Raw genomic sequence first — 27795 nt, forward strand, 5'->3', positions numbered from 1 at the left:
AATTGAACTATTGCGATAAATATACTCTTGAATGACAAAAAAATATTAAAAAATATAATTCTAATTTAAATTTTGAAATATTTTTCAAAAACTAAATATAATATTGCAGCTGTTGCTATTATATTACAGCTGTTGTTGTAGCAGAATAAAAAGATGTACTCACTCAGCTGTTCGTGTTCATTGAGTTGAGAAGTCACAAGAAAGATTTTCCATTGCAGATTGCAGAATGATAACATTTTGAGACAACCTGACTTTACCACAAAGAGTGCAAGGAAGAACATTATAATTTGCTAGCCATGTTTCATTACATTCTTATTTAACATTTTAGTAGTTTACAATAGACAAACAAAGATTTTCCAGAGAATTTTTTTTCCCAACTTAATGATTTATAACTAACCAAGAATTATAACCTCTAAATGCTATGAAATTACAAATAGAAATTTTATAAAAGGAGTACTGAATCAAACATTATAAATTTTACTCCTTAGTCCTCGCCAGTGGTTTTTTTATTTTAACTAAATTCTGTGTAGTAGGCCTAATAAATATTGTATTACTATTGGTATATTTTACCCTACAGTTTAGTGCCGGTGGATAAATATGTGTGTGGTTATTAAATAATGAAGTTTTCAAAATTTGGAGTTTTTGCGTTGTTTATAATACTATTCATATCGATATTTATTGCAAAAGTTTCCAATATCATTACAATCAAAACTGACGCATGGAAAAAGTTTTTTTCAAAGAACAAAGGAAATGAAATATACAAGGACGAAATTAATATGGGTAGTACCATGGAACATCTTTTATGGTTTATTCAGGTAAGATAGCTTAATTTTCTCTTATTCTTGGCATCTAAAATCAAATTTTGCATAACTTAATACATTAAGAATGTGTGCCCACAGAGAGCAATCAGGCGTTCCAAGTTTCAGTGGTCTTGGAAGTATATAGTCTGTGATGACAATAATAAAAAGAAAGCGGGAAAGCTATTAATAGCTATTCACAACTTTAAAAAAAGTTAAATTATAAATTTACCAGCTTATAGAACTTACTGAGAGCTTACAATGGGTTCACCACTTGCAATACCTTCAGCGCCCTTTGAAATCGCCTTGCTAGCCGAAAGGTATCTTGATACTTACTTAATACTTGATATTCTCCCACTGGAAACGCGTTTGCGCCATGGTCGTCAGATTTTTCAACATAATGTAGAGCTCAATTTCCTGGTGTCGGTGTGGTGAGATTCTTTCCTCAAAGTATTCTTGTAAACTATAGTATGGTTTTGTTGTGAGGAATTTTTTTAGTTCATTTTTAAAGTGACTCAAATTTTCCAAAGTCTTCAATTCACTTGGCAAGCAGTTGTATATCCTAGCGCAGATATATTTGAGTCTATACTGGGTCAGTCTGGATCGTACCACTGTCACATGAGTGTCGTTTCTTCGTCTGGTGTTGTAGTGGTGATATTGCTGATTGCTCAAAAAAATATCTGGCTTCCTTCTAGTCATCAAACACGCCTCCAAAACAAACAGTGCAGGTAGTGTTAGAATGCTAGCCTCCACAAACAAGGGTCTACAATGGGCGAGGTATGATTGCCTGAAGATAGTCCTTATAATTCGTTTCTGCAGAAGTAAAATTCTTTCCATGTGTGGACTGTTTCCCCAGAATAGTACACCGTAATTTATTATACTATGAAAACAGCCGTAGTAAACATTCATGATTACTTCTTGATCTAGGAGTGGTTGAAGATGGCGCATCATATAGGTAGCAATTAGCTGTCAGTCTTGTTGAAAGGTTCTCAATGTGTAGTCGCCAGTCCAGGTTGTCTGATATGGATATGCCCAAGTATTTTGTACTCTCCACCACACTCACACTAGATCCCTCCAATCTCAGGAGAGGAGTACTTTCATATTTTTTCCTATTGTAGAACTGAAGAATTTTGGTTTTCCCTTTGTTTAGCAATAATTTATTTATATGACACCATTTACTCACTTCGTTTAAACCAGATTGTGCTTTAACTTGGAGGCTGTGTTTATTTTGGTCCTGTATTAAGTGGCTGAAATCGTCTGCAAAAAGCTATACATTTCCTGTAGTAACATTCTCAGGTGAATCATTTACATATAGCAGAAACAAGACTGGCCCCAAGTTCGACCCGTGCGGTGTTTATCGGTGTCGAAATAGTGGATTTATAAGCTCGAGTCATACCATCATGTCCTGAATGTCTTATACTGACAATTTGTTTTCTATTTTCCAGGTAAGTAGCTATCCATTTCAGAGGTTTTTCTTTAATTCCCTTTCTTGCTAATTTATTTAAAAGGTTTACATGACATAAAAGATCAAATGCCTTTGTCATGTCATAAAGTTACATATCTGTTCACCCACTTCGTCCAGATTTTCATATATTCGTATTAACAAGTCAAATATGGCACCGTTGTATTTTTGTTTTTCTGGAATCCATATTGTATGTTATTTAGTGATTTCCTTTTCTCCAGATATGGAATGAGTCGTTTTAAGAAGGCAATATCAAAGATCTTTGAGTAAACACTCTGTATTGATACTGGTCTAAAGTTTTCAACTTTACTTTTATCACCAGTCTTATATATTGGAACCACTTTAGATGTTTTAATTGCACTTGGAAAGACGCCCTGCTCAAATGATTTATTCAAAATACATGTCAATGGCTCTACTATAGTGTCTATACAGACACTCAACAAATTAAAAGGTATCTCATCCACCCCCGCACTAGTCTTTGAACCAATTTGAACAATTATGTTTGCAATCTCATCCTCAGTCACCGGCCACAAAGTAAAATCATTCCCCTGCATCTCACTGTCAATCACACTCAATTTCTCTCCACCCCGACAAGTCAATTTTTCAATTTCAGACATGAAATAATCATTAAACATATTAGCAACGATTGCTAATTCTATTCTGCTAAGAATAGTATTGATTAATGATGTGAATATTTCCGAAACGGTTTGAGATATCGATATGCGGTTTCCGCCATTCATTTTTTCTTGAAATTCCCTATCGAAATCATGTATCGCATGACCACCCTCCTATATAAAAAAATGAAGTTGTATTCAAAATGGCGGATCCTAGATGTCGGACCAGATTTTTAAAGTCATTGTAAAGTAGTTTTTTTCAATTTGAGTAGGATCCCCAATCACACCCACCGTCAAATTATCTTTGTGTATGAGATATTAATCCGTTCTCGGACTTTTCACCCATCCTGTATAGATTTCATGGTAATAAATTTCGCCTTTCATTATCTTGCGATAAGCAGTATCGAATACAATTTTTTGCTTCAGAAATTAAAAATGTAAATTAGTAAAATTCCGGCTCTCTTAACAACTGTATCAGTTTTTCTTTGAAACTGTTTGTTTGAAATACTTCTCTCCTTTTTTAAATTGAACATCATTTTTTCCTACAAGAATGGTCTCTATCAATTTCAGAGATAACTATGATATTGCTTGAATGTTTCATCTTCAATTTCAAATGTTTCTCATCCAAAAACGTAGCCAATTACAGTAATAAGTTTCTGAAAAGAATTATATTAAATATATGAAATTGAACATGAGATTTGTGTTTGAAATCTACTAAACCTTATAAACTATTCACTTTTTCAGGTATCCGATCTTCATATAAGCATTTTCACGACTCTTCAAGAATTTCCGAGCTTCAAGAATTTTGTGATCTAACTGTTGGAGTGATAAGGCCAACTGTTGTTCTTGCATCAGGTTTGTCTCATATTTAACCTTATTTCCTCATATGTTTGCCTCGAAAGTAACCTTATTAATAAATTGTAAAATATAATTATTTAACCTCTAACTTTATTATATTGTTTATTCAGAAAAAAACCATTTACTGTGTTGTTGAAAGCTGTTTCGTTTCCTCAATTATTGTTTAAACTGTTATCTGCTCAATTAATCTTTTCTTGATTAGCCTACTTATGATTCAATAGTCATGGATTCTCTAGAGTATATATGTTTACTCATGATTAACTTTCATATATTTAGGCTATATAAAAAATTAATTGTTTTGAATGAAGTGAATATAAATTTAACACATTTTCGGGTCGTTCGACTTTTCTTTCCTCTTATTTTTGTTGTTCTATTGTACGATTGTTATACGATGCACAATTGAACTTTGGAACCTTTCACTCATTGTTACTCCTTATTGTTGTTTGAAAAATAAAACTGCCTTTCAATATCGTAAACTATTGCATTGCATTGCATTGTTTGGACATGCTATCAAACAATAAAACAGATGAAAAAGAGTAATATTTGCGGAGTGACTATAAAATTCAAATGCTAGCTGCTTTTGTTCTTGTTGAAATATTAAACTTATATAGAGTTTCAATTGTCCATTTATTTAAAAAAAACTGTACGCTTTAGTATGTTGCGGACATCTATAGAACATGTCATATTTTTTTCTATGAATAGATTGTTATCAAAGAATGTTTTATCGTTATATCGTTGATTACTTAGTTAAAAGTAATTCAGGTTTAGATTTAATCAATATTTTTAAATTACATTCAAGAGCTGTACCATAAAACAGTATTTTATGTACAGGACAGACCTGCTTCCAAGCTATCAAGTCATAAAGATAGTTGACTCTTCTAATGTATGTTTTCTCTGTTATGATATTCGTGTGGAGTTATTGATTAAGACTGGTTGAGCAAATGAGAGTACAGTCAAGCGCAGAGTTAACCAGAGCATCGAACATTTAGTAGAACCGATTTTTCTACGATAAGGCTTTTCCAACTGGGTCTTGAGTCACGTTTTCAACACAGTATTCAACCTTCCAGATTTCAGGACGAATTTTATTGAAGAGATACTTGGTTGTATTATAAAGTTCTTGTTTTATGAATTGAAAGCTATTCTTGTTTTTATAATAAGGAAATAGAGATAATAGGTGCAACACTTTTACACTAGAATTTTAATTGAAATATATTTCGGGTTTATGAATATAATATAAGTATGATTATAAAGATTTTCCCATAAATTGTTTATCAAAAAATTATTGAAAATAATGCAATATTACATTAATAATAATAATTCTCTTGATATATTCAAAGGAACTTTAAGTTATGAAATGAAAAATTAAAGCTTTTTTATTCTTTATTATAACGAAAAGATCAAGGATCACGTAAATGGCATTCTTACAATTGTCTCTCTTTCTATTCAAATATGAAATATAAAAATTTTCAATGTTAATTTTTTTAACCTTGCTCAGAATTCTTGCTCTCAGTGTCAAATCCTCTGAACAGAATCAGCTCCTAATGATCAGTTTCAAATGTAAATGAGACTGTCATTTATCGTTATGTTTAATTACACAACATTAATAACCAGAAAGTCTCATTTCGGTTAGGATTAAATGGATGTATTCAATCACTCTCTCTATTGAAAATAAGTATTATTTTCTATATTCTTAATAAAAGTAATTCTTGACTCCTAATTCAAGTTAGATTACTTTTCAGTCTTCGAACTTCAATCTTGCTGATCTCCATTGATGTTACTCAATTCGGGCTATTGTATTAGAAGTAATCTATTAGATAGTAAGCTATCAAATTTTTATTGGAAATTTATTGTGAAAATTGATTAATGAACGTCCTAGTTTTTGAATGTAAATACCTCAAAAAACATAAGTATTACCATAGACAAGTATTATAATATATAATAATGTGGAGCTGTTATATTATAACAGTTCCACATTCATTGATTAAAGGCTGGATCTTTCAGTAGCCTTGTCAAATTGTCAACATTAAGTCTGATGATCCAACTGTACAAACTTGATTCATTGTTTGAATTCTGCTCTTTGATTACGTTTGAACAAATAAAGCCGCATCAATTTTCAACTTGCCTTACATTGTATGAAATTTCAAGTTGGAATTTTTCATCATACACTCCTGACCTGTTTGACACATCTCAAGTCCTTCCTTTTTATAAGTAGCTGTGAATTTCGAATCAACAAATGAAATATCCAGTATTTCCATCTCCAAATTACTTTGAAAATATTGAAAGGTGATTTTAGATACCTTACCTTCGTCTAAATGCATAGACAATTTTTCTATATCCGAATATATAAATCTCCTGATTTTTTTCAGGTGATCTCACTGATGCCAAGCAAGATAATAACATTGGCTCTAGTCAATTCGAAGGAGAATGGATTCATTATAAGAATATTCTTGATAAATGCAAGGTTGCTGAAAAAACAGTTTGGCTGGATGTGAGAGGCAATCATGGTAAGATTTATAAACCAATAACTCTCATATCTCATCCATAACTCTTGCATTAATAGAACATTTCATGAATATTATATATTTTAAATTTAATCATTTTAATCGGACAGGAATTTTTTTGATTGGAAAAAATTCTCTATGCACTTACCAAAACTATCAACTGATAGATTCCCCAAGTTGTAGGTGGATTTATCATTTATTGCGTTCTGTTTATCACTAGTGTGATAAACACCCTTATACAGAGTGTCCCACGAAAGGTGTAACAGCCGAAAACCATAGATTCTACATTGAATTTGCTACAAAAAATGACCAGTAAAATTTTGTTAGTTTTCGAGTTATTTAGATTTTTCGATATTATTGAAAAACGTCAATAACTAGAAAACTATCAGTCAAAATCGAATTCCAAGGACATGGTTGGGAAGAGGAAGAAATTTCCAATAAGATTCATATAATTTTTCCTTTGTTTGACGTTTTTGAACTTTTTATGAGTGTTCAAACTGTTTGAAATTTGGCTTTGAACTCGAAGAATGTACTTTTTTCAACTTTGAACGCTCATAAAAAGTTCAAAAACGTTAAACAAAGGAACAAATTATATGAATCTTATTGGAAATTTCTTCCTCTTTCCAACCATGTCCTTGGCATTATATTTTCACTCATAGTTTTCTTGTTTTTAACGTTTTACAAAAATATCGAAAAATCGATATAACTCGAAACTTGAGGTCGATATAAGAAAATTTTACTGGACATTTTTTGTTGCAAACTCAATGTAGAATCCATGGTCTTCGGCTGTTACACCTTTCGTGGGATACCCTGTATAAACTTGGAAATTCCCAGTAAATTTGTTGCAGTTTGAGCTGTCTGTCCAATTTGTTTTTTTGCTGATGATATTCAGTTATGTCGTTTGCAAGGGTGATGGGAGATTTACTTCTATTTTGAATGGAATAATGTTCAACTGAATTTCGCGAATGAAACGACATATTTTTTCTAAAATACAGTAATTTTTTCCAGTTTAATCAATGGTTAGTATATGATTGACTTCATTGTATTATACATTTGTTGGTTTATACATTCTACAGTTTCTCTTATGGTCTCCAAAAAATATTCTAGGGTGATATCTATTATTACCGTATACGTTTTTCAGACAATTTCAACGTGCGAGGTCCCAAAGCAAAAGAGAACTTCTTTCGAAACTACTCAGTGCAAGGTCCAACGAATCCTCACTCATACATTCATCAAATAACAACCAAGGACAATGATAAGCAAGTATATTTTACTACTATCAGTACCAAATACGAATTAAAATACCAATATTAGTAGTATATTATTAATGTCTATAATTAGAGATACCGATAAGCGGCAATTTCCCTATTTTGAATAAAGTATTCTGTAGGCTACCTACATACTTAGACTTCAGATTCAGTAGGCTCTCAATTCCAAAGAATTATATCCATTGAAGATTATAAACTTGGAAATAATGAAAATGAACTTTATTTACTTCAGAATTTATATTGCAGCACTACGGTATATTAAATAATAATTAATTAGGCGGAACCAACTAGTGCAGGAATGCGAAAATGGCAATGTCATGTACATTTAAGATCCAATTCCGTATTCCCGTAATAAGTGGCCGCTACTTATGTTCCTCTATGTAGCGTACTTTGAATAAAAGCAATTTCCACTCTTTATACAGAGAAGATTCTCAATTTTGATCACCATCACTGTCGACGTTGAAAATACTTATTTTGTTGTGGTAGCTACAAGTATTGATGTTGAAAATGTTTAATTGTGTGCAGGTATTCATTCATAGCGTTGGACGCTTGCTTGGAGCCGGGTCCGCGGCGGCCTTTCAATTTCATGGGTGTCGTTACGGCACCTGAATTCGAAAAAGTGAAAGCAATCAGCCGGCAGGCTGTTGGTAGCAACATGACTGTTTGGTTTGGCCATTACCCGACATCTTGCATTCTTTCGCCCAGTAAGGATGGAGGGGTGAGTTTTATAAATAGTTTCCTCACTTTTTTGTTCTGGATTATACGTACATAAGTCCCAGGCTTGTTCCTGGGTAATAGAAGGAAGATGATGAAACAATAAATGAACTGTTATATAATTTTAGGTGAGACTCATTCGAAAATCATTCGAACCTTGTACTCGAAGCAACAACAAGTGATTTTGAAGCTCATAAATGTAAATTAGTGTCACTAGACTCTTACATTGAGTAAGAAGAGCACGTGAATAAATACATGCCGGTTGCATAAGAGCCGGCTTCTGTGCAACCGGGCGGGCCTATGTATGATGCTAACTGCTGGGTTGCCCTCTGTGGGTTGGGGGAGCTTTGAGTCGATCATCGTACTCAAGAATGTGTTGAAAACCAGAATTCACCCACAGCATCCATGCTTGTCGTAGGAGGCGACTAAAATGGACCTCAAGGCAACTCCAGAAGTTGCCTTGCCTTCAAACCCACGGGATCTGCCCCATCAGGGCAGTTTCGGAGGGGCAAAAAGATAAACCCATGAGACCAGAGATGGGTGAAACTCCAGGCATAAATGTGGGTCAAGAGGCTGAGTCGAGGTTGACCGGGCGCCGGCGCCCTAGAGGCAGTTTGGCGTCCCCTCTCTCAGCGGAAGGACCTACAAAATGGCCAGGAGTGGAACTAACGTAGGTCTTGAGGACTAATCAGTCTGAAGAGACTGCCAAGCATATCACACTGGATTGCGACAAGGATTGCAACCAGGTGATGAATGGAATGTTAGTATAGGGAAAAACCCCTGGTTCTTGTAAAGGACATAGGTATTGGTGTGCCTAACTAACTTACTAATATTACTTGGGAACACAATAAGCTTCGAGTGACGTGTAGGGTTCTTTGAACCTTTGGATTCTTGAATCCGTCCCTTCAAAAACAATAAACATTAAACTGCTGAGCTAACAAACTTTCACAAGAGAAGAATAACTTGAAAAGCTGAGCGTATCACAAGATCTCCCAAAAAAGGTGCTTGCTGACCAATGGTTATAACTTTCATGTTTTTGTGGACTCACTGTTTGAAGTTTCTGTAAGAATAATGTGAACATCAGCGTGCGAATCGCATGACGGCTACAGGATCGGAAGAATTTTTAAGCCGTGGTTAAATGGTTCAAATCATCGCAGTTATGTGATTTTCAGTGGTATGCACAAGGCTTTAGCATGATATGTCGGGCTATGCTAGTTTACTAGCTTCATGTCGATGATTACATAAATCAGTGAGAATATGAGCATATTATATAAAGAAATATAATCTTGATCAATTTTCTTCACAAATTTCTATGAACTTTTTCGTAAGCTATTACATCAAATAAATTAAACTAAATTGTGTTTTGGCTTTCTAAAATCAAAAGAAACTTTTTCAAAATAAAATTTATGTTAAAATCAAGAATACGGTAACTATCAGAGTTTTCCGTGATGGGAGATTGTGGTCAAGTCGGCGAAGTGGAACTTCCTACGGGACTCTCCACAATCCAAGCCATACGCTAATCATAATGAAACTATCTTTTGCAATATCAAGAGCATAAAAAGCATGGCTTAAAATCGACTAAATCTTTATTGACAAAAATAAACCATTTTTTGAACTAATATGATAGAATAAAAAAACTATAATAAAAGATAATTTGTTGTCACATTGATTTGGAAAACCTCAAGTATTTCACATTTACTTTCTTTGCATGCTTTATGATTCACTGTTTTTTTTATTGATGGTTTAAATGTAAATATTCATGCCAGGAGGGAACCTCTCACCAGAGAATTCCTAATCAACAAATAATAGCCATTCTATATTTTGTACTATGCTTTATTCAAAAATTGACACATAACGTAACAACCTATATTGGGTCTGTAGTAGCATCAAAGGAGCAGGGACAGTTTTAGCTCCAGAGCTGTTCATTTCTCCGAATATAGTAATTGTACATGATGAAATAAATGAATGAATACATCAGTCATGCTGTTGAGTGTGCGTGCGAAAACGTGCTTTAGGTTAGTAACTAAGTGCAGGTGTGTTTGTGTTGAGGTGAGGTCCGTGATAGGCGAGACAGGAGTGGCCTACCTGTGCGGCCACCTGCACACTCTGGCGGGAGCAGTGCCAAACATGTATACGCTACAGCATGCCGGATTCCTCGAACTCGAGCTCGCTGACTGGAAAGATAATCGAATGTGAGTAGCATCTAGAACGCCATACTACCATAGAGAAAAGATAGCATGAGAAGATATCCCATGGTGTAGGGCGTTTATGTTACAAATTTCTCGAGCCGATAGTTCTATAGTGAGGTCCACGTTATAATGACAGTATTTGATCAACTTTAGTTTTGCTATCCTTGTCTATTATTCGACAAAGCCGGTGGTACTATCCTTTTCTAGGTCCAGAACTATGCCGATTACGTTTTTTACAGTGTAGAAATATAATTAATTAATGCAGAGAATCGGCATCGCTATTCTTCTACCTTTATCCACTGCCATTATAACGTGGACCTCACTATAGTATAAGAGTTCTACTATTCGAGTTCTAGTATTAGAAGCTATGTGACGCTGGTAGTCTCTCATACTGAGCCGTTCTTACACTCACCCGGTCAAAACAGTAATAATAGACAGTAATCGGCTTGAGTTAACAAAAAATGAATAATGAATGAATAATGATTGCCAAAAACAATAAATATTTTCATAATTAAAAATAGTCATTGAAATTCAATATTTTTTGGTGTGACTGGAAAAAGAAGCCTTGAGCTCCTGCCACGAGTTCTAAAAATAAGAAATACATTTTTTATCTAATAACATCAGTACAAATGAAACAACTCTGTTGATAAATGATAATCTATGGATGTTGAATTTTATCAATAATCCAAGTACTTGATAAACAAAATATAAATGCACAGACAAATAATATAATAATTTTCGAGTTTTAATAATTTTTACACAATAATAAATAATTGATATTGCCAAAATTGGCAAAGTGATTCAGCCAACTCAGTTCTCAATTTTAAAATAATAGTTTTGTTTTACCCAAGATTATATTAATCTCAATTTTGTTCTTGTTATGTTATCCTTAATAAAGTCTTCTGGAATTTTATTTATTAGTTTATTACTCTGATATTCAAATTGGTGTTTACTAGATGTTAATGAAGTAAAAAAATATTGAAAGCATTCACTGTAGTTGAACGTATATTATAAGGGATTGTGCGATGGGTGAATTGATGTGTATTTTTATTAATAAAAAGAATTAAATTTGTCACATAAGTTTGACGTAACGCTGGTAGATCTATCTCTTCAAATATTAGTCTGCTGGGATAGAGTCTGGGTCTTCTAAGCGCAGCTCTAATAATAAGCTTTTGTATTATAAAAATATTTTTAAAATCGGCTTGAAATTTGGAACATGAAAGACCTATACCATGGGATATCTACTTATGCTTTATTGTCTCTATGATACTTCCCTATAGTGAGATTAAAGTTATCAAGTCAATGGAAATGATAGGTCGGCAGAGTTTTCGATTCTCTTTTTCCACGGCCTTATTTTCACGGCCAGCTGTGAATCATCAATGAATTAGTAATTCTTTAAATCATTTCTATGATAAATAGTAAGTCATTCGTATATATCTGATACAATACCCATTGTTGATTCTTGCTAATATAGATCAATTATGTCTCAAATATTAATATAGTGCATTCACCAAGAAAAAATATCTTCTTTTCATTAATAATAATAATAAAGTCTATTTCCATTAATATACAAACAAGTAATCTAATAAATAAAATGTACATAATATTCAAAAATACAATGTATACAATTTACTACAAATATAAATAAATTGAATTTTTTTCGGAAATTAACCTCAACTATTGGAAACCCAGGTACTAGAGCAGGTGTAGTAGTAATACGTTAACTTTAGAGTGGGATCATGTAATCAAACATTTCCATAATTGAGATGGGATATTCTAAAGTGAATATTTTTATAGTTCATCACATTTTTATTCTTAGCCTACACACGATTTGTCAACGTGGTGGAGCTAGGAAATGGTAGAGCTATTTGCTTTGTGTAACATCAGATAAGAAGACAAACCAATATTAATGAGGTGCTGACTTTATAACGTGAATCTCACTACTGTATATACTTTGACAACTTGGCCAACAGGTCGATAAGCGATTTCGATGTCAGTTCTATTTTATTTTTATGAAGATAGTCGATAGTTTTTGAATTTTAAAAATTTGGGCTAATATCCTTCTGAAGTTTAATCCCGTTCATTGTATCTGGACTCTACTCTATTTGACTCTATTTGGATTCCTTCTGAAATTTAATCGCGTTCATTGTATCTGGACTCTACTCTATTTGTATAAGAATTCAATTTAGGTATAATTTGCTATTTTTTATCTTTTTTTATAATTTCACCAACTCCCTCATTTCTCACCAGCTCTCTGATATGTGCCTTTTTCTTAAGTACAACATAATAATAATTTCTATTTGTTATCCTATCTATGTCTTTCCATAAATTTATTACTGGATACATTGTGCATTTTATTGCAGAACTGTTTTCAATTAATATGACAATATCAATAATTCTATTTTGTCGTTTGCATCGCTCTAGGTTCAGGTTGGCAGCAATTGATCATGACATTTTCTCGTTCATCGATATCAAGCACAGAGATTGGCCCGCCATCTTGGTCACGAATCCAAAGCATGCGCTCTTCGCAGCTCCTGGCAAAGAACCACTTCATCGAATTGAACAGTCTACACATATCAGGCAAGTGCTTCTACCTGGACGGAGAATTTGTTTTTGTAATGCATTATAAATACATTTTCTCTTAAATAAATCTACACTTACTGCAAGCTTATTATTTTCATTCCAAGAAATTTTCCATATAAATGCTATATATTACCATGTATTTACAACAAAATACAGTACAGAAATTTAGGATGAAATAATCGATTTTGCGAGAAATAAGCACGGTTGTTGAGTAAAATGATGATTTAAATGTATATTGAAATGCTACATACATGCCTACATCAGAAAAATGACCCTTAATATAGATAGCAAGTTGTTGCTACGGAGAGCATTGGGCAAATCATACTCATAAATTGATGGGTTCGAGTATACATTATTTTGAGAGAAGTAGAGCTTTTTTAAAACAAAAATTCTAATTTCGCCTTTGAAGAATGTCGCCAAGAATGCTCATCACTTCATAGATATAAAATCAATTTTTCAGTTCTTGAATTTAATATTAAATTTAGTTTAACCAGTTCAGATAAACTATTCACATCTATGAACATATCTCTCTCATCTGCCTCTTACATTAATAATTGAATTTTATCAAGCTTTTCCAATAACCAATCATAATATTATTATTCAGTTCGATTTTTTATTGCTTTGATTTAAAAATTTAAACAAATTTGCTTTCTAATTATTATTTAATTTATGGGTAGAAACATTATTAGCTCAATATTTTCCTCTTATATTATTCATTGATTGATTAGTTTTGTTTTGTTTCCAGAATACTAGTTTTCTCTCTGTCGACCGTGATTAAAGTGAAAGTACGTATCGACAAGGGGAAATGGGGAGAGTGCAACCACCTTGATGCTCCTCTTTTCACCTTTCCCTGGCAACCTCACATATATAGTCATGGCCTGCATCAGCTAGAGGTAAATAAAGTAGAAATGATCTCTGCAAAATATTTCAACTTTTCAAATCATCTTTACTATTCTACTCACTTTTCTGAACATAACTTCCTTACAAGGAATGAACTTTACTGCTAGTATTGTTGAATATACTGAACAATCAATATGATTGATTCAATAATTATTACACCTGATATGTGAGTGTCCATAATACTCATATCATGGAGGGCTGACTGAAGTTCATGCAGCTGGAGAAGAGGCTTGACAGTGGCTCCATGCACTTTCTTGAATCTATTAGTATTTAACATATGAAGTGTAAAATTATTATTGACCTTGGCCTAAGAATGCAGATGCCTATATATAATAATTATTTAACACGGTATTACCTGATAATATTCTCAACAAAAATTGTTGAAAACTTGCACCAATCTGAATTTCTCAATGGAATATTAGGCTTCTCATCTGATGACAGAAATCATATTAAAAGTAATGCCTCAATTAATTTTGTCTTTCGTTTTTGTCTTATTCTTCAGATTTATTTCTCAGTTAGCGTATTTATCTCTAGCAATAAAGATTACAATAATGATTAAGAATAGTAGTATTTATTTATAAACCAAATATGACTATGCTGTGATCAGTTTTTTTACTGTTTTCATCTATGTGGTTATTGCAGGTGTATGCTGCAGATTTAGACGGTAGAAGTAAAGTTATTTCCCAGCCATTTTCACTGGACGGTACTACACTAAGTTTTGGATTCATGCCTAGATTTGTACTCATGGGTCATGTAAATACACTAGTAAGTAAAATAGTTCCCAATATATACATAGCTTTTATATCGGTGATTAATTTTCAAAACTAGTAGAAAAACTGAGATATTTAAACTTAGATATTAATCTGACTTGAACACCTAAGCTTATTATGCAACCATAATACAGTATGTAGTATATTATGGACGTCATATTGGGTTTATATACTTGGAAGTATTAACATGTCAAATACATTATAGAAGTAAAATATTATAAACTGATAATAGTATTGCTTAAAAGAATGAATCTTGTCATATTGTCACTTGAGAATTTTTCATGGAAAAGGAATTATGGAAATTAATACCACTATACCGAATTACTGGAGTCATTTCGGAGGCTAATAATGTACACACCAACAACATTCATGTTTTATCATTATGTGACTTAACATTAACATGATTGACATTAACATCAACATATTGACTTAACATGTTTTAACATTATGTGACCACATTGCTCGAAAAATGTGGTGGTTTTCTATCATCCTGTAAATACTATTCATGTTGACCTTTACCACCTCCAAGTTATTCAACCATGATTTCTGAGAAATTACTTTTCCTGATTAAAAATTAATGCTATCTAGTGGTCACTAGGTTCCACTGAGGTGCTAAACCTTAAATCGACCATTCATGATTGATTTGAATAAAAATTATCACCAAATGAGTCAAGACTTTTGATTTATTGAAAATTAGTAATTGGAGGATACTTCAGTAATACCTTAAACACTAGAGGCTGGTTTCCGAGCTCGGGATTTAGCTAAGTTCTAGACTTTAAACAGATGGAGTCAGAAAATTGGCTTTCCGAAACGGGGCGTAGTAGCAGCTTTTATGACAATCTTTATTTTCTCATTTCTATAATTTGAAACGTTTTTCCTTGACGAAATGAAACATTCCAAAATAATTCAAAATAGCTGAAACTTTATACTCTTTTCTCTTTAATTTATTTTGTGTTCAATTTTCAAGTTTTTCGAATTTTGATTTAAACGTGGACTGCGACCACGCCCCGTTTCGGAAAGCCAATTTTCTGACTCCAGCTGTTTAAAGTCTAGAACTTACCTAAATTCCAAGCTCGGAAACCGGCCCTAAATTGTTCAATTTCTGAGAATTTCATAAAATTTATTAAATTGTTATAATCCATTCTATATATAACTGATATAATCCAAGTTTATTTCTCTTTGAATGACACTGATTATGATAAACTATAAAAAATATAGCCCCTCGCGTCCCAAAATAGTTTTGAATAATATAATAATGGAACAGGTGAGAAACCTCAAATATCTCGGCTGTGATGTATCCTATGACAGAGAATGTGATATACCTCAGAAAATAGCAAACTTTAGCTCAATTTGTGGAGTTATTCACCGAAAATTGAAGGGTAAGGCCAGAAAAGAGACAGAGATTAAGTTCTATAGGACAATGGCCATCCCTTTAATGACATACGGTAGTGAGGTATGGACAAAGACCAAGAATGATGACTCACGAATTCAGGCATCAGAGATGAGGTTTCTGCGCAGCATTCAAGGATACTCGCGACGAGACCACATAGGAAGTGAAACAATCCGAAGTGAGTGCAATGTGCAACCACTAACAGAAATCATAAAAAAATTCAGATTGAAGTGGACAAATCACCTGCGCCGTATGTCACCAACTCGTCTTCCACTACAAGCTTGGAAGTTGCAGTTGGATGGGTAAAGAGACGTCGGATGACAGAGGAAGCGGTGGACACCGGAACAGGCTTTACAAGCCTAGTCCATGATGGTTGATGATGATGATGATGATAATGATAATGATGATAAAAATATTTTTATATTAAATTTTTCATAATTTTGTTTTCTATTATCTAAAGTTATGAGGGATTGTTAAATCGTGTTAAAGGTGAATATTTATTCGCCTTTCATTCTTATACTATCATTAAAATCCAGCTTCAAGACCTCTATTGCATTCTATCAACAATTACTGTACATCGACAGTTATGAGCGCAATAAAAGTTTATTGCCTGAGTGTTCTCTCTATTTACTGAAATTGTTTTTCCGATAAAGACTATTCTCACATTGTGACTGTAGTTCAGTCAGATGCTTCACGATACCGTTATTCTATGATGGTTCTAATAGTTCTCATCTTGGATGTAAGAAGTTAATTTAATTTTCTGTAGTAAAAACAAAGAATCTGATCTGATGATTAACGCAACATTATTACTGTTTATATCTTATTCCAACTGAATTGAATCCTATTTTGTTATTACATTATTAAGCTGAACACACACTAGTTCTAGGTGAAGAATGTGACAATTGATACACCTATTACGATCACCTAATCCAAGATATGTGAAATTGTCTGAGAATTGTAATTAAAAAATGTACGTTTGCAGAAATTAAAATGTTTTCTTGAACCTCAATGAACTATTTATTCGTTTCATGATTTATTTTTTATGTATTCACAGAAAATTTAATGTGTTTAATTTGTTTTTCTGTTCTAGTTCCATCTATTATTTGGTTTGTCGGTCGCTGGCTGTGTTCTACCTCTGTGTATATTGCGTTGTACAAAGAAAGCCATTGTTGGTGAGTAATCTGTTTGGTAAATTACATTTCATTTTCAAAGTTGAATATTTCACTTTTTATGCATTTTTTACTTTCATTAATAATAGTATACTTCAATTCTTATCTTGTTTATTATCAGTATCTTGAAAATGACAAATTATTGGTTTCGCTGTAAATCAAATTCTGTTATTAACACAAATTGTGTCGTTTATTAGACTTTGATGCCTTCACCATGGAAGTATGCTTTTCTAATTGGAATTGCGTTACTATCATATATGTTTATTATTTGTAGATATATTTTCAAACTTCACAACTATTTTCTACCATTAAGATTTATTTTTAATAATATTGTTCAATGCTTTGTCTCATATTAATAGGAAATTACTTGGCATGCCCAAGATTTCGTGTTAGATTCCTGCAGCGTCTACTGAGAAGATGGTGGATGCTATCCAATGTAGATACCTTTTACTATGCATTCATCTTATATCCGCTGTACATCGCCGTTGGTAAGCTTCAAAATTCAATTATTATTAGCCATTAGCTTTTGTAATGAATCCACAATTCTCTCAATTGCTCTTAGTCATATTTAAAATACATGCATTACTTCCAATATACTATTAATTTATCACCTGCTAAACCTTTTCTCTTGATGGAAGATTTCAATTTGAATTCTCTATTTTTTGCTCCACTTCGCTTCAAAATTGCTTGTAATCTTTTCCTTCCTATTTCCGGCTGCTTTCTTTGTCTTTACAAGTATTACGCAATAAAGTTAGCATTAATTTGAATTTTTAAATAGTTGAGGTAAAAAAGAACAAAACTTGAGTATGAAAAATCTGATCTGTCTACGATTATCTCGTTCAATTATTTTACATTGATGGATAAAATGCTATCAGATTTACAAACTAGTGAAAACTGAGAATTCAACTGTGATCAAGTAAAATAGTTACATAGTGAGGTTTATTCAATACACCTTCTCCCCCACACAAATTTCTATTATATTTTATTTAATTACTCGTCTAGCTTTAGTTGTTTCTAAATTCTAAATGAATAATATGTCTAATGCATGTTTTGGATGTTCAGAAAAAACATCTTGAAAAGAGACTTATCATGTATTCATAAGTTAGTATAAATATTGCTCAATAAGTTCTGTAAGTTGACATTTCACGTGAAAATGTACAGTATAATCAATCACTGAAATGAATATTAAGTTACATTCATCTGATAAAAATGAAAGTATGTTCTACTTTGTTTTACTTCTGTCACCATAGATTGTCATTATTGTAAAGTTTCAAATACAATAAAACATTCTATACTTTTACAGGACCTTGGGCTATTGGGGAAATAATTGAAAATTATATTGGAGTTATTTTCATTTGGGGAACGTTTGTGAATCAATCATATCTTCCAGGCTCATTCACATATGTCTATGGTTTTGTACAAGTAAGTTCAAGTTGAAAATTCCATCTACTACTGTATTTATATAATATTTAATTTCAATGGTAACATTCAAGTCTCTAATTTTACATGGACCTATTCAAATTTAAATTGATATTCTCAAATACTGAAAAATTTGATTGCTATAGGAAGAATGAATGTAAAAAATAATGTAAATCCACTTCATATAACAGGTGCTTGGAAGCAGTAATAGTATCTTACGTAACAAGGATGGGAAGGGGCCTTTTGCAGGCGAGAATGATGTTTCTAGTCGAGGCGTTAGCTGAGAAGAGAATTTCATTCAAGCACTGCAAAAGAAATTCACGTCCAAGTAACGTACACTATTTTTTGTCATAATAATCTAAAGAATAATAATTGAGAAATAGAAAACATTACCTGCTTGTGCTGAAGTTACTACATGCATTCTATAACCTAGTTTACAAATTCGGAATTAGGAATTTTGTTGAAGTTGACAAAACTTTCTTTTGTCATAGTCATTCAATCTCAGCTGTTTTCCATACATGAAATCAAGCCGGTAAACAGCTGTTTGCAGAACAAATAAACATATGATTCTCATTACAGCATACTTTTCTGTAATGAAACACAAGCAGGTAATGTTTTCTATTTCTCATTATTACTCTTTAGATTACTAGACAAAAAATAGTGTATGTTACTTGGACGTGAATGTCTTTTGCAGTGCTCGAATGAAATTCTAGTCTCGGCTAACGCCTCGACTAGAAACATCATACTCGTCTGCAAAAGGCCTCATCCCGTCCATGTGACGTAAGATACTATGACTTTGAATTATTGGCTTGATGTTGGTGAGAGGAGGGATCCTTATTATAAAAATGCATGAAAATTGAAAAAAAATCTAATGAGCATAACTCAAGTTTTGGCTTTGTCAAATAATTATAATGTAATTTGTGAAATTGCCATATATACATTCATTCATCTCCGCAAGGAAAATTCAACAATATTTTATAACCAACAGTGTGAATAAGAAGAAGATTGATCGATACGGTTTTTAATCAATAGACTTTTACTTTGTTTTAGCATTTTTTTTAAAGACTAAATTAATATCTCAACTTTTTTATTGCAGCTATTACTCTTCCAATTCCCGATGATGACAGACATATCCTTCATACTTGATGGGAGGTACAGTAAGCTTTCTTATTTTTCGTCACTTTCACATATCAATCCACTACTGTAACTAAATCATAAGGAAATGATCAATGTAATGTATTTCACCCCATCTCAGCTAATGTTAATGAAGCTCAATGTGCGAATAATTCAAGTTATATTCATTACTAGCAGGTAACCCGTGCTCCGCAAGGGTCTAATTTAAAACTTGGGCAAACTGAAAACTTGACGTGATGAAATTTTGTAGAATTTAAAATAGGCTTATAGCCATCCTCGGTAAATTATGAATCTATATGCAAAATGTCTAGTTAATCAGTTTAGTAGTTCAGACGTGATGATGCGTCATCATCCACGATTGTCATTCGTGAATTTCCTATCCCGAACGTTTATAAGGCAATTATTACCTTTATTATATTATAGATGACAAGATATCATTCAAGCAAGACAGGTGAATGGATTATTTCATCATTGACAAATACTCTAGAAGGATTAGCCCCTGTTGCACAAATGCCTGTTGAGTGTTAATCGTAATTAAATGCAGTGAGAACCAATAAGAGAAGACTGCTTTTCGAACAAGCTTCTCTGATTGGTTCTTGTGGCATTTAATCATGTTTAAAATTGAACAGGCTTTCGTGCGACCGACAAGGCAAGCGACAGTTGCCCGGTATTACCTTAAGTCAGAAGTCGGACTTGAGGCTGGTTTCCCTTGTTATTAGCTATTGCTCTACAATCATTGAATATTTCTTTGAAAAATATTTTGGAACTTATAAGATTTTCTGTTTTGCAGGTTAAATTACAAACAAACTAACTCAAGGAAAGGAATAATTGCAATGGTTGGTCGGCTGTGGAAAATGTTTCCTTTTGTAACAATTGTGATGATACAGGTAAGTTTACATTCTATCATAATTAATATACTGTAATATTTTATGCTCTCCGTCTTACATAGATCAATTTCCTCACATTCAACATACAAATTTATATGAACATGAATTAGAGATTAAAATAAGATTTTATTTAATATCTGATGAATCAGAAATGAAAAATTAACTTTCATTTTGACTTATAGATTCGGAAGTTGATACTACAATGGTAGTAGATGATACCTTAATTGATACATTCAGTGGTAGATTTGTGCTCAACTCCGGTCTTTATTTCCTTATCGTAGTATTTCAAATAGAATGTCTCACTTTAAATGAGAAACTGTTTCTATACTAATAATATTATGTTTCTGTTATGTAGTCAAATATCGAACCGAAATTCAAACATTATCAATTATATTCTTATGCGACACATAATCCATAAGATGTATACTTTTTTAAAAGTAGTTGCCGTTTGTTCGGATCATACCTGAAATTGATGGTTCATTTATCTCTCATCATTATCATGCTCGCACAAGTGTAGTGCTCATGTAGATACAAATTCTAGTTTTGTATTTCTTCCGAACGCTAATGATGGTAACCTGTTTGTTTCTTTTTATCTTTTCAGGTGTTTTTCACGTATTGCTTCTGGTTAGAATATGGAAATGCTTCTCTACTCTTTGGACCTCTTCGTTCTTGGTCGATAATCTATTGTCTTTGGTTATATTACAAGGCAAGAACAGTTCCTGAAGAGGAATTGAGGTGAGCTATCAATTTATTAATGGATTTTCTGTCTAGTAATACTGTACCTATGATACCTATCACTTTCGTTTGTCAGATTTTTTAATATCCTAAAAAGTTTATACAATTAAGTTATGAATATTTAAAATAAATATATTTTCAATGGTTATAATCATAACTAGGCCGATTATCGTTTTTATTATTGTAAACATTAAAATTTCATTTTGTTCACTTTCTGAGTTATACTAACTCCTATTTAGTTTTACCTTTATTTTGCCTATAATGGTAACTTCCACATACGTTTTCCTTGGGAGTAGGCCTACCATTTTCTCTCTGAGGTAATATTGTTTTTTTTTTTTTTGTTTTTTCAATATATTGTTGTTTAAATGTAATGCATCCTGAAATAAAGTTAATTTATTTATCAATTTCAAGAGATTATAGTATCTAATAAGCAGAAGCCCTTTTACATGCATCACATTTTTACTTTCCTTGCCCTATTACCATAGGTAAGGAAAGTATTGCTTACCGAAAAAAATTAAGGTACCCCAATTTCTAAATTTCTATACGTTTCAAGGTCCCCTGAGTCCAAAAAAGTGGTTTTTGGGTATTGGTCTGTGTGTGTGTGTATGTGCGTCTGTGTACACGATATCTCATCTCCCAATTAACGGAATGACTTGAAATTTGGAACTTAAGGTCCTTACAATATAAGGATCCGACATGAACAATTTCGATCAGATGCAATTCAAGATGTCGGCTAAAATTGTGAAAGTATTGTGAAAAACAAGGTTTTTCGCGATTTTCTCAAAAACTCCTCTAACGATTTTGATTAAATTCATACTTGAAATAGTCATTGATAAGCTCTATCAACTGCTACAAGTCCCATATCTGTAAAAATTTCAGAAGCTCCGCCCCATCTATGCAAAGTTTGATTTTAGATTCCTAACTATCAGGCTTCAGATACAATTGAAACAAAAAAATCTACATTGAAAACATTGAGCATGAAAATCTCTACAAGTAATGTTCAGTAACATTTTCACCTAAAATTGAAAATAAGCTCGAAATTTGAGAAAATGTAATTATCCAATTGCAAACTGTTGGCAACTGTTGATTCTATTAATTGATTCACTATGGAGAGATAGCAGACCTCGTATGTCTCCAGCGTTATTGTCCTGTCACCAGCTGGCTCAGATCTTTGTTTATATTAAGTAGACTTGAGATGCGCGTGAACACTAGCGTCAGGTGATCAATTCTCATAACGGCAAGGAAAGTTGTGTGAGTGCGCCACACCAGATTTTTCAATATTAGTTGATTCCAGAATGATAGCATTAATACATGTTTTTCTAATTTGTAATTATTATTTAATAGTGCTCTATTGAAGATGAAAGCCTAGTTTTCTGATTACAGTGTCGCAATACGCATCATGTCGTTATCCATCCAACTTGATGCCTTTATAGGCTGGGAAGAACTCGCATTCAATATTACTAAGTTTGCAACTATGATATTAATACTAATCATAGTTATAATCAGAGTGTAACCTGGACACCAACAATTTTTAATAAAAGACGATGATGACAGTTTTTTACCCATTTAATTTTTTTTCTTTCACCGTCACTGTATCATCCTCTGTGTTGACTCAAAAGGCTAGGCATGCGTATGATGCAATTGAAATCGAGCAGTCAGATTAGTTGATACTGTGTACACCTTTCACAATTTCCCAATGTGTCTTGATGCCTTTGAATAATGTCCATTGCATTTTGTATAATTGCTTATTATCGGGTTTCAGGGATGCTGCCAAAACCCTTTATTCCAGTAAACCATTCACTGTTACCATAACGGCCTGTGAAGGAGGTGGAGAAAATTCAACTTCAGAAGCTCTCAAAAGTAAGTATCAATGCTCTGTCGATACCTTCATTATTTATATTATTTATCAATGTTGAAGTAATTTGAAGTGTAAAGGTAGATTTTCGTTGATGCGGCTCAGCAGTCGTCTGCGGCTATAACTAACTATTCAAAATATCAATCATTTGAAACTAGGGAAAGAAATTTACAAAAATAACAGAAACCATTCACTATTAATATCATTATAATATTAAATAGAATGATATCACCGTAGTGAGAAGCTCACATTTATCGTTTTGAATAGTTCCTTTTTCGACTAGTTACAGCCGCAGACAACTGTGGAGGCGCATAAACGAGAACCCATACAGTTTTATTCCCGATTTTTTTCAAAACATCATATTATTGTCAAAATAGAATAATCTCCAAATCTTTTCCTTAAAATAGAATAACTTCCTCTAAGTTACAAGACATCTCAGTCTTGAGAAAGTTGTGATACGCCAGCTCAATATTTCACTATGTGAATAGCCTTCACCTCATTAATAACCTACCAATTTTCTATTTTCTTGCAAACTAATTTTCCAACTTGTAAATTTTGTTCACGGATTTTTACGGATTGATATCTGGAATATTGTTATTGAAATTATCGAAGTGAGAAAACCATATACATTTCAATTTCTGATGGCTCTAACTATCTCACGAATAAAATTGTTGGGTGAAGGAATTAAGTACAACTCAAATGAACAAATAATGTTTGAAAAAGTGATCATGGTAGGCAGAAAATGATGGATAATTTGCAAATACAACTTCACGGTGGTATCTATCAATAATGTAGTCTATTCAGATTTTTATTACTTTTCAGCTCAATAATTCAATCAGGGAGTTTAATGGAGCTCTTCAGCAATCTGTAAGAAAGAATCAAATTAAAATCTATTTCTACCAATTGATGATTGATGTTTGTCTACAACTTCCAATTCTACAATCGTTCGAGGATTATAATTAGAAACAAAGTTGTTGATAATAATCAGTAAAGGTTGAGAATATTTTAAAATCATATTGATACTTTTATGTGTGTAGTCATTGAAATCTATTTTTTTATTGTTGACTCATGAAATATTTACAAAGTAAAATTTATTATTTTTTTAAATACGAACCATTCCCCTTGTTTTTGAGTTTGAATTCGTATTTTTGCGAATGATTATTGATAATTATTTTACAGTACTGTGTTTTGTAGAATATCATGGGGTAGATATTTCAATGCTTTATGAATTTATAGTTTCTTATGTTCTATTCTCTATTAATTATTCAACTGAAAAAGAGATGATGCATTTAAATTTGTTGATATTTAGTAATTCAGTAATTATTGTTACTTCGGAACTGTGAAGGATAATGTTCAACTATTATAATGACAAGCTATTTTTATTAACTTAATGTCTCACTTTGTGATGATTATTCAATGTTTTTAAACTCTGATGACAGACAATGTATCTGAGGTTTTTCTCCTGGTTTTCAATGCAGAAGAATTTCTTTTTATGTCTATTTATTTCAAAAGTACTTATTATATATCAATAATAATGATGATTTCATAGCTCAGCTTGATTGTTTGATACTTTAATTTTAACTCCATGAGATACATGGGAGCATGTTCGTATAATTCTCAACTTGGATAGATCCTTTTCATCCAATGATCATTAGAAGATTCACATCAAAAGATAATACCCCAAAATTGTCTCCAAGACTCAAATTCTACGTCTTAACCCATAGTTTTTATGAATGATGGACCCAGTTTGAAAATTCATATATTTACTAAAGTAGTTATCCAGAATGAGCTCAAAATAATATAATCAGACGAGTTTTCAATTTGAGGTGGAGACACACATGGACATTTTCAAAAACAAAAAATTTCTCACTGTTCCCTCAATTTATATTTATGCAAATCTCATGTTTGGCTTTCAAAAACCTCAATAGCTTGCACAAAAGGAATGGAACTGTAAGAGAAACTAGAACTCAAAATTTATTATTTTACCCAATGCACAGAACATCTAAATTTGAAAAGGTAGCACTATACAGAGCAATTAAGTTTTTCAACCATCTCCCAAACGAAACAAGAATAATAAAATTCAAAATCTAAATTCAAGGAAAAAGTTTTGACCTATTTGACACATAAAGCATTTTATTCAGTCCGAGAGTTTTTAGATGACCATTGACAGCTTCTCTTCCTGAGATCCAACCCATTAATACAAGGTACTTAATTCAATGTTATTGGATTCAACAAATAGCCCTATCTAAGCTGTTAATTAACTTATTCAAGGCCTCCAGTGTGTGTTTTAGTTCTAGTTCTAGAATTTTTCTTTTATTTGTGATTAATTTATTAACTGTAATTGATTATGTTGATTCTAATATCTATATTGACAAAGCAGAAATTCTCTACATACTGTAAATGTGATTTAAAGAATGTAATTGCTAATAAATAATTTGAATTTGAATGAACAATCTTTATGTCATAGAAAGAGAAAAGTCCAAGTTTTTCCAAAATTTTTGGTTTGTATTAGACTATACAGCCAAGATTAGACTATGCAGATAGCCGGGTGGGCAATCACCGGGCATTGTTTTAGACTAGAACAGCCACTTTACTGATGCCGGTGTGGTCACCAGGTTTGGCAGCCAAAATGTGGCTACCTGTATGGCTCCCCTTGTGCACAGTTGAGGAGTGAACGACCTCCCGGGAGGTTGCGCGTCCTGGTTCACTAGTGTTATAGGGACACAAGGTAATTATCGTAAAACAATTCGGAATTTTCTCTTTCCATTAGTATACAGATTGTTCGTTTTGGATAAGTACTTAATTAAAATGAATTCTTAAATATGGGTCCATCATTCAGAATAACTCTATACTTTATTTAACTTTGAGATTAACTGAAAGTAGTTGTATTGTGAATAACCTAATATTGGTTCAAGACATCGTGCAAAATATTTTCCTACTTTTACTTCTCTTTAATATTGATCATTTTTTCGGTTATCTCATAATGAAATCACCATTAATTATTACAATAACTTTTTAAAGTATCATTACAGAATGGGTTTAATGGATGTAAAGTAAACTGTTATCCTATGTTATTTTTCAATAATTCCTTTAATTGTGCAAATATTGCTCTCAAATTCGCACATTATTTGGTCTGACATATTCACGTTTTTCATTGATTTCTCACAGTTGTTTCTCGAATTCGTATCACCGTCGTGTGTTTTATTCTTGGTAGATCATTTGATCAGTCAGTTTTGGTTGTGTAAGCCTGTGATGTTTTGTTTTAAATGGTGCCATTTGATGGTACAGTATTGTGGTAAAGAAATATTAAATTTTACATTAATTATTAAATTAATAATTACTAATTAAAATAAATTTAGTTTATGATTGCTTCTTTAAAAATTCATTTCTCTTGTGCCCAACTGAAATCCAATCATTTATTAATAATTTCCAATAGTTAATTCTTGTTTGATCGTGCTAATTCAGTCGTTCAATTCACAAAAACTTGACAGAACACGATATTATCCATTTGCATTTAGTGTTGTAATAATGCACAAAACAAGATAATTGAAAGGTTTTTAGTAAAGAGTCTTGTCTTTTACCTTAGCTTAGACAACCCTCAATGAATGTAACTTGTATTCCTTCATCTAGTCGTAGGCAAAAGAGTAGAGTTGTAAAATTATTTTAAATCTCATATTTGTGATATATTTTTAGACAATTTATCCAATAAATATATGCTATTACACGAACTTCGTTGTAATTTGTTTTATTTTAGAAGTATCCTCACATTCAAGGATTCAAATTGATTATCCTATGGTGATGAATTCTTCTTCACTCCATATCCTGATCACAACAGTACAGACAGTAATATTTACTGTATTATTGTTATTAAAATCCAGTAATTTAGTTTACAACATTGATTGTATTATATTGGTATAGATTCAATATAAGCTGGAATCGATTTTATTTTACGTTGTATCAATCAAAAATATAAATTATTAGTATGATTTTATGACAATGATAACTTCTTGGTAATTATCATCTGAGATTGGATTACGTTATCTCAACTATGCAATTGAATTTCCTGCAATAATATGCTAGTTGAGATTAATTGAACATCTCATACCCTATACGTCATAAATAATGAGTCACAAAAATTTGGATTGCAAACAAATTTGCAAAATTTGGTTGTGAAGTAAAACCAATTCAAAGTGTTGAATTTTTACACATTTTAATTCTTCATTTGATAAGACGAGAGTAAGAGCATACATATTCCTGTTTTTTCATTCTATTGTTAGAGTAAGAAATTATTAAGAATGCTTGTGTCAGAGTGTATAATTTCTAACTTTGTATGAAGATTATTTAGTTATGAAAGTAATAAAACTTGAAGAAAAATGTAGTGGGAAATTTGGCAACTAATGATGACCATTTATTTGATAGATCAATATTCTACATGTATTTAACTGTTGGCTATTCTATACAATCTATCCTATGATGCAATATGAAATTATGAAAAATCTAGTGAAAATCATTTTGAAATATATATTTTAAAATCAATGAATTACTCATTT

The 27795-nt window shown here is 32.1% G+C and overlaps 1 protein-coding gene across 1 annotated transcript; it reads left to right on the forward strand.

The window, feature by feature from the left end:
- The first annotated feature begins 180 nt into the window (after positions 1–180).
- On the forward strand, positions 181–26973 carry LOC111045505 (transmembrane protein 62). Its single transcript, XM_039427915.1, is given in 18 exon segments — positions 181–815; positions 3618–3642; positions 3645–3728; positions 6098–6235; positions 7374–7491; positions 8026–8218; positions 10264–10406; positions 12828–12983; positions 13732–13879; positions 14529–14651; positions 17137–17218; positions 17575–17703; positions 18519–18637; positions 19731–19786; positions 20559–20655; positions 21257–21390; positions 23153–23250; positions 24068–26973. Coding segments are annotated over 18 exon segments (2049 nt in total). The 5' UTR covers positions 181–617; the 3' UTR covers positions 24076–26973.
- Positions 26974–27795: the final 822 nt, after the last annotated feature.

Source organism: Nilaparvata lugens, chromosome 5, assembly GCF_014356525.2.
Source record: "Nilaparvata lugens isolate BPH chromosome 5, ASM1435652v1, whole genome shotgun sequence".
Classification (NCBI taxonomy): Eukaryota; Metazoa; Arthropoda; class Insecta; order Hemiptera; family Delphacidae; genus Nilaparvata; species Nilaparvata lugens.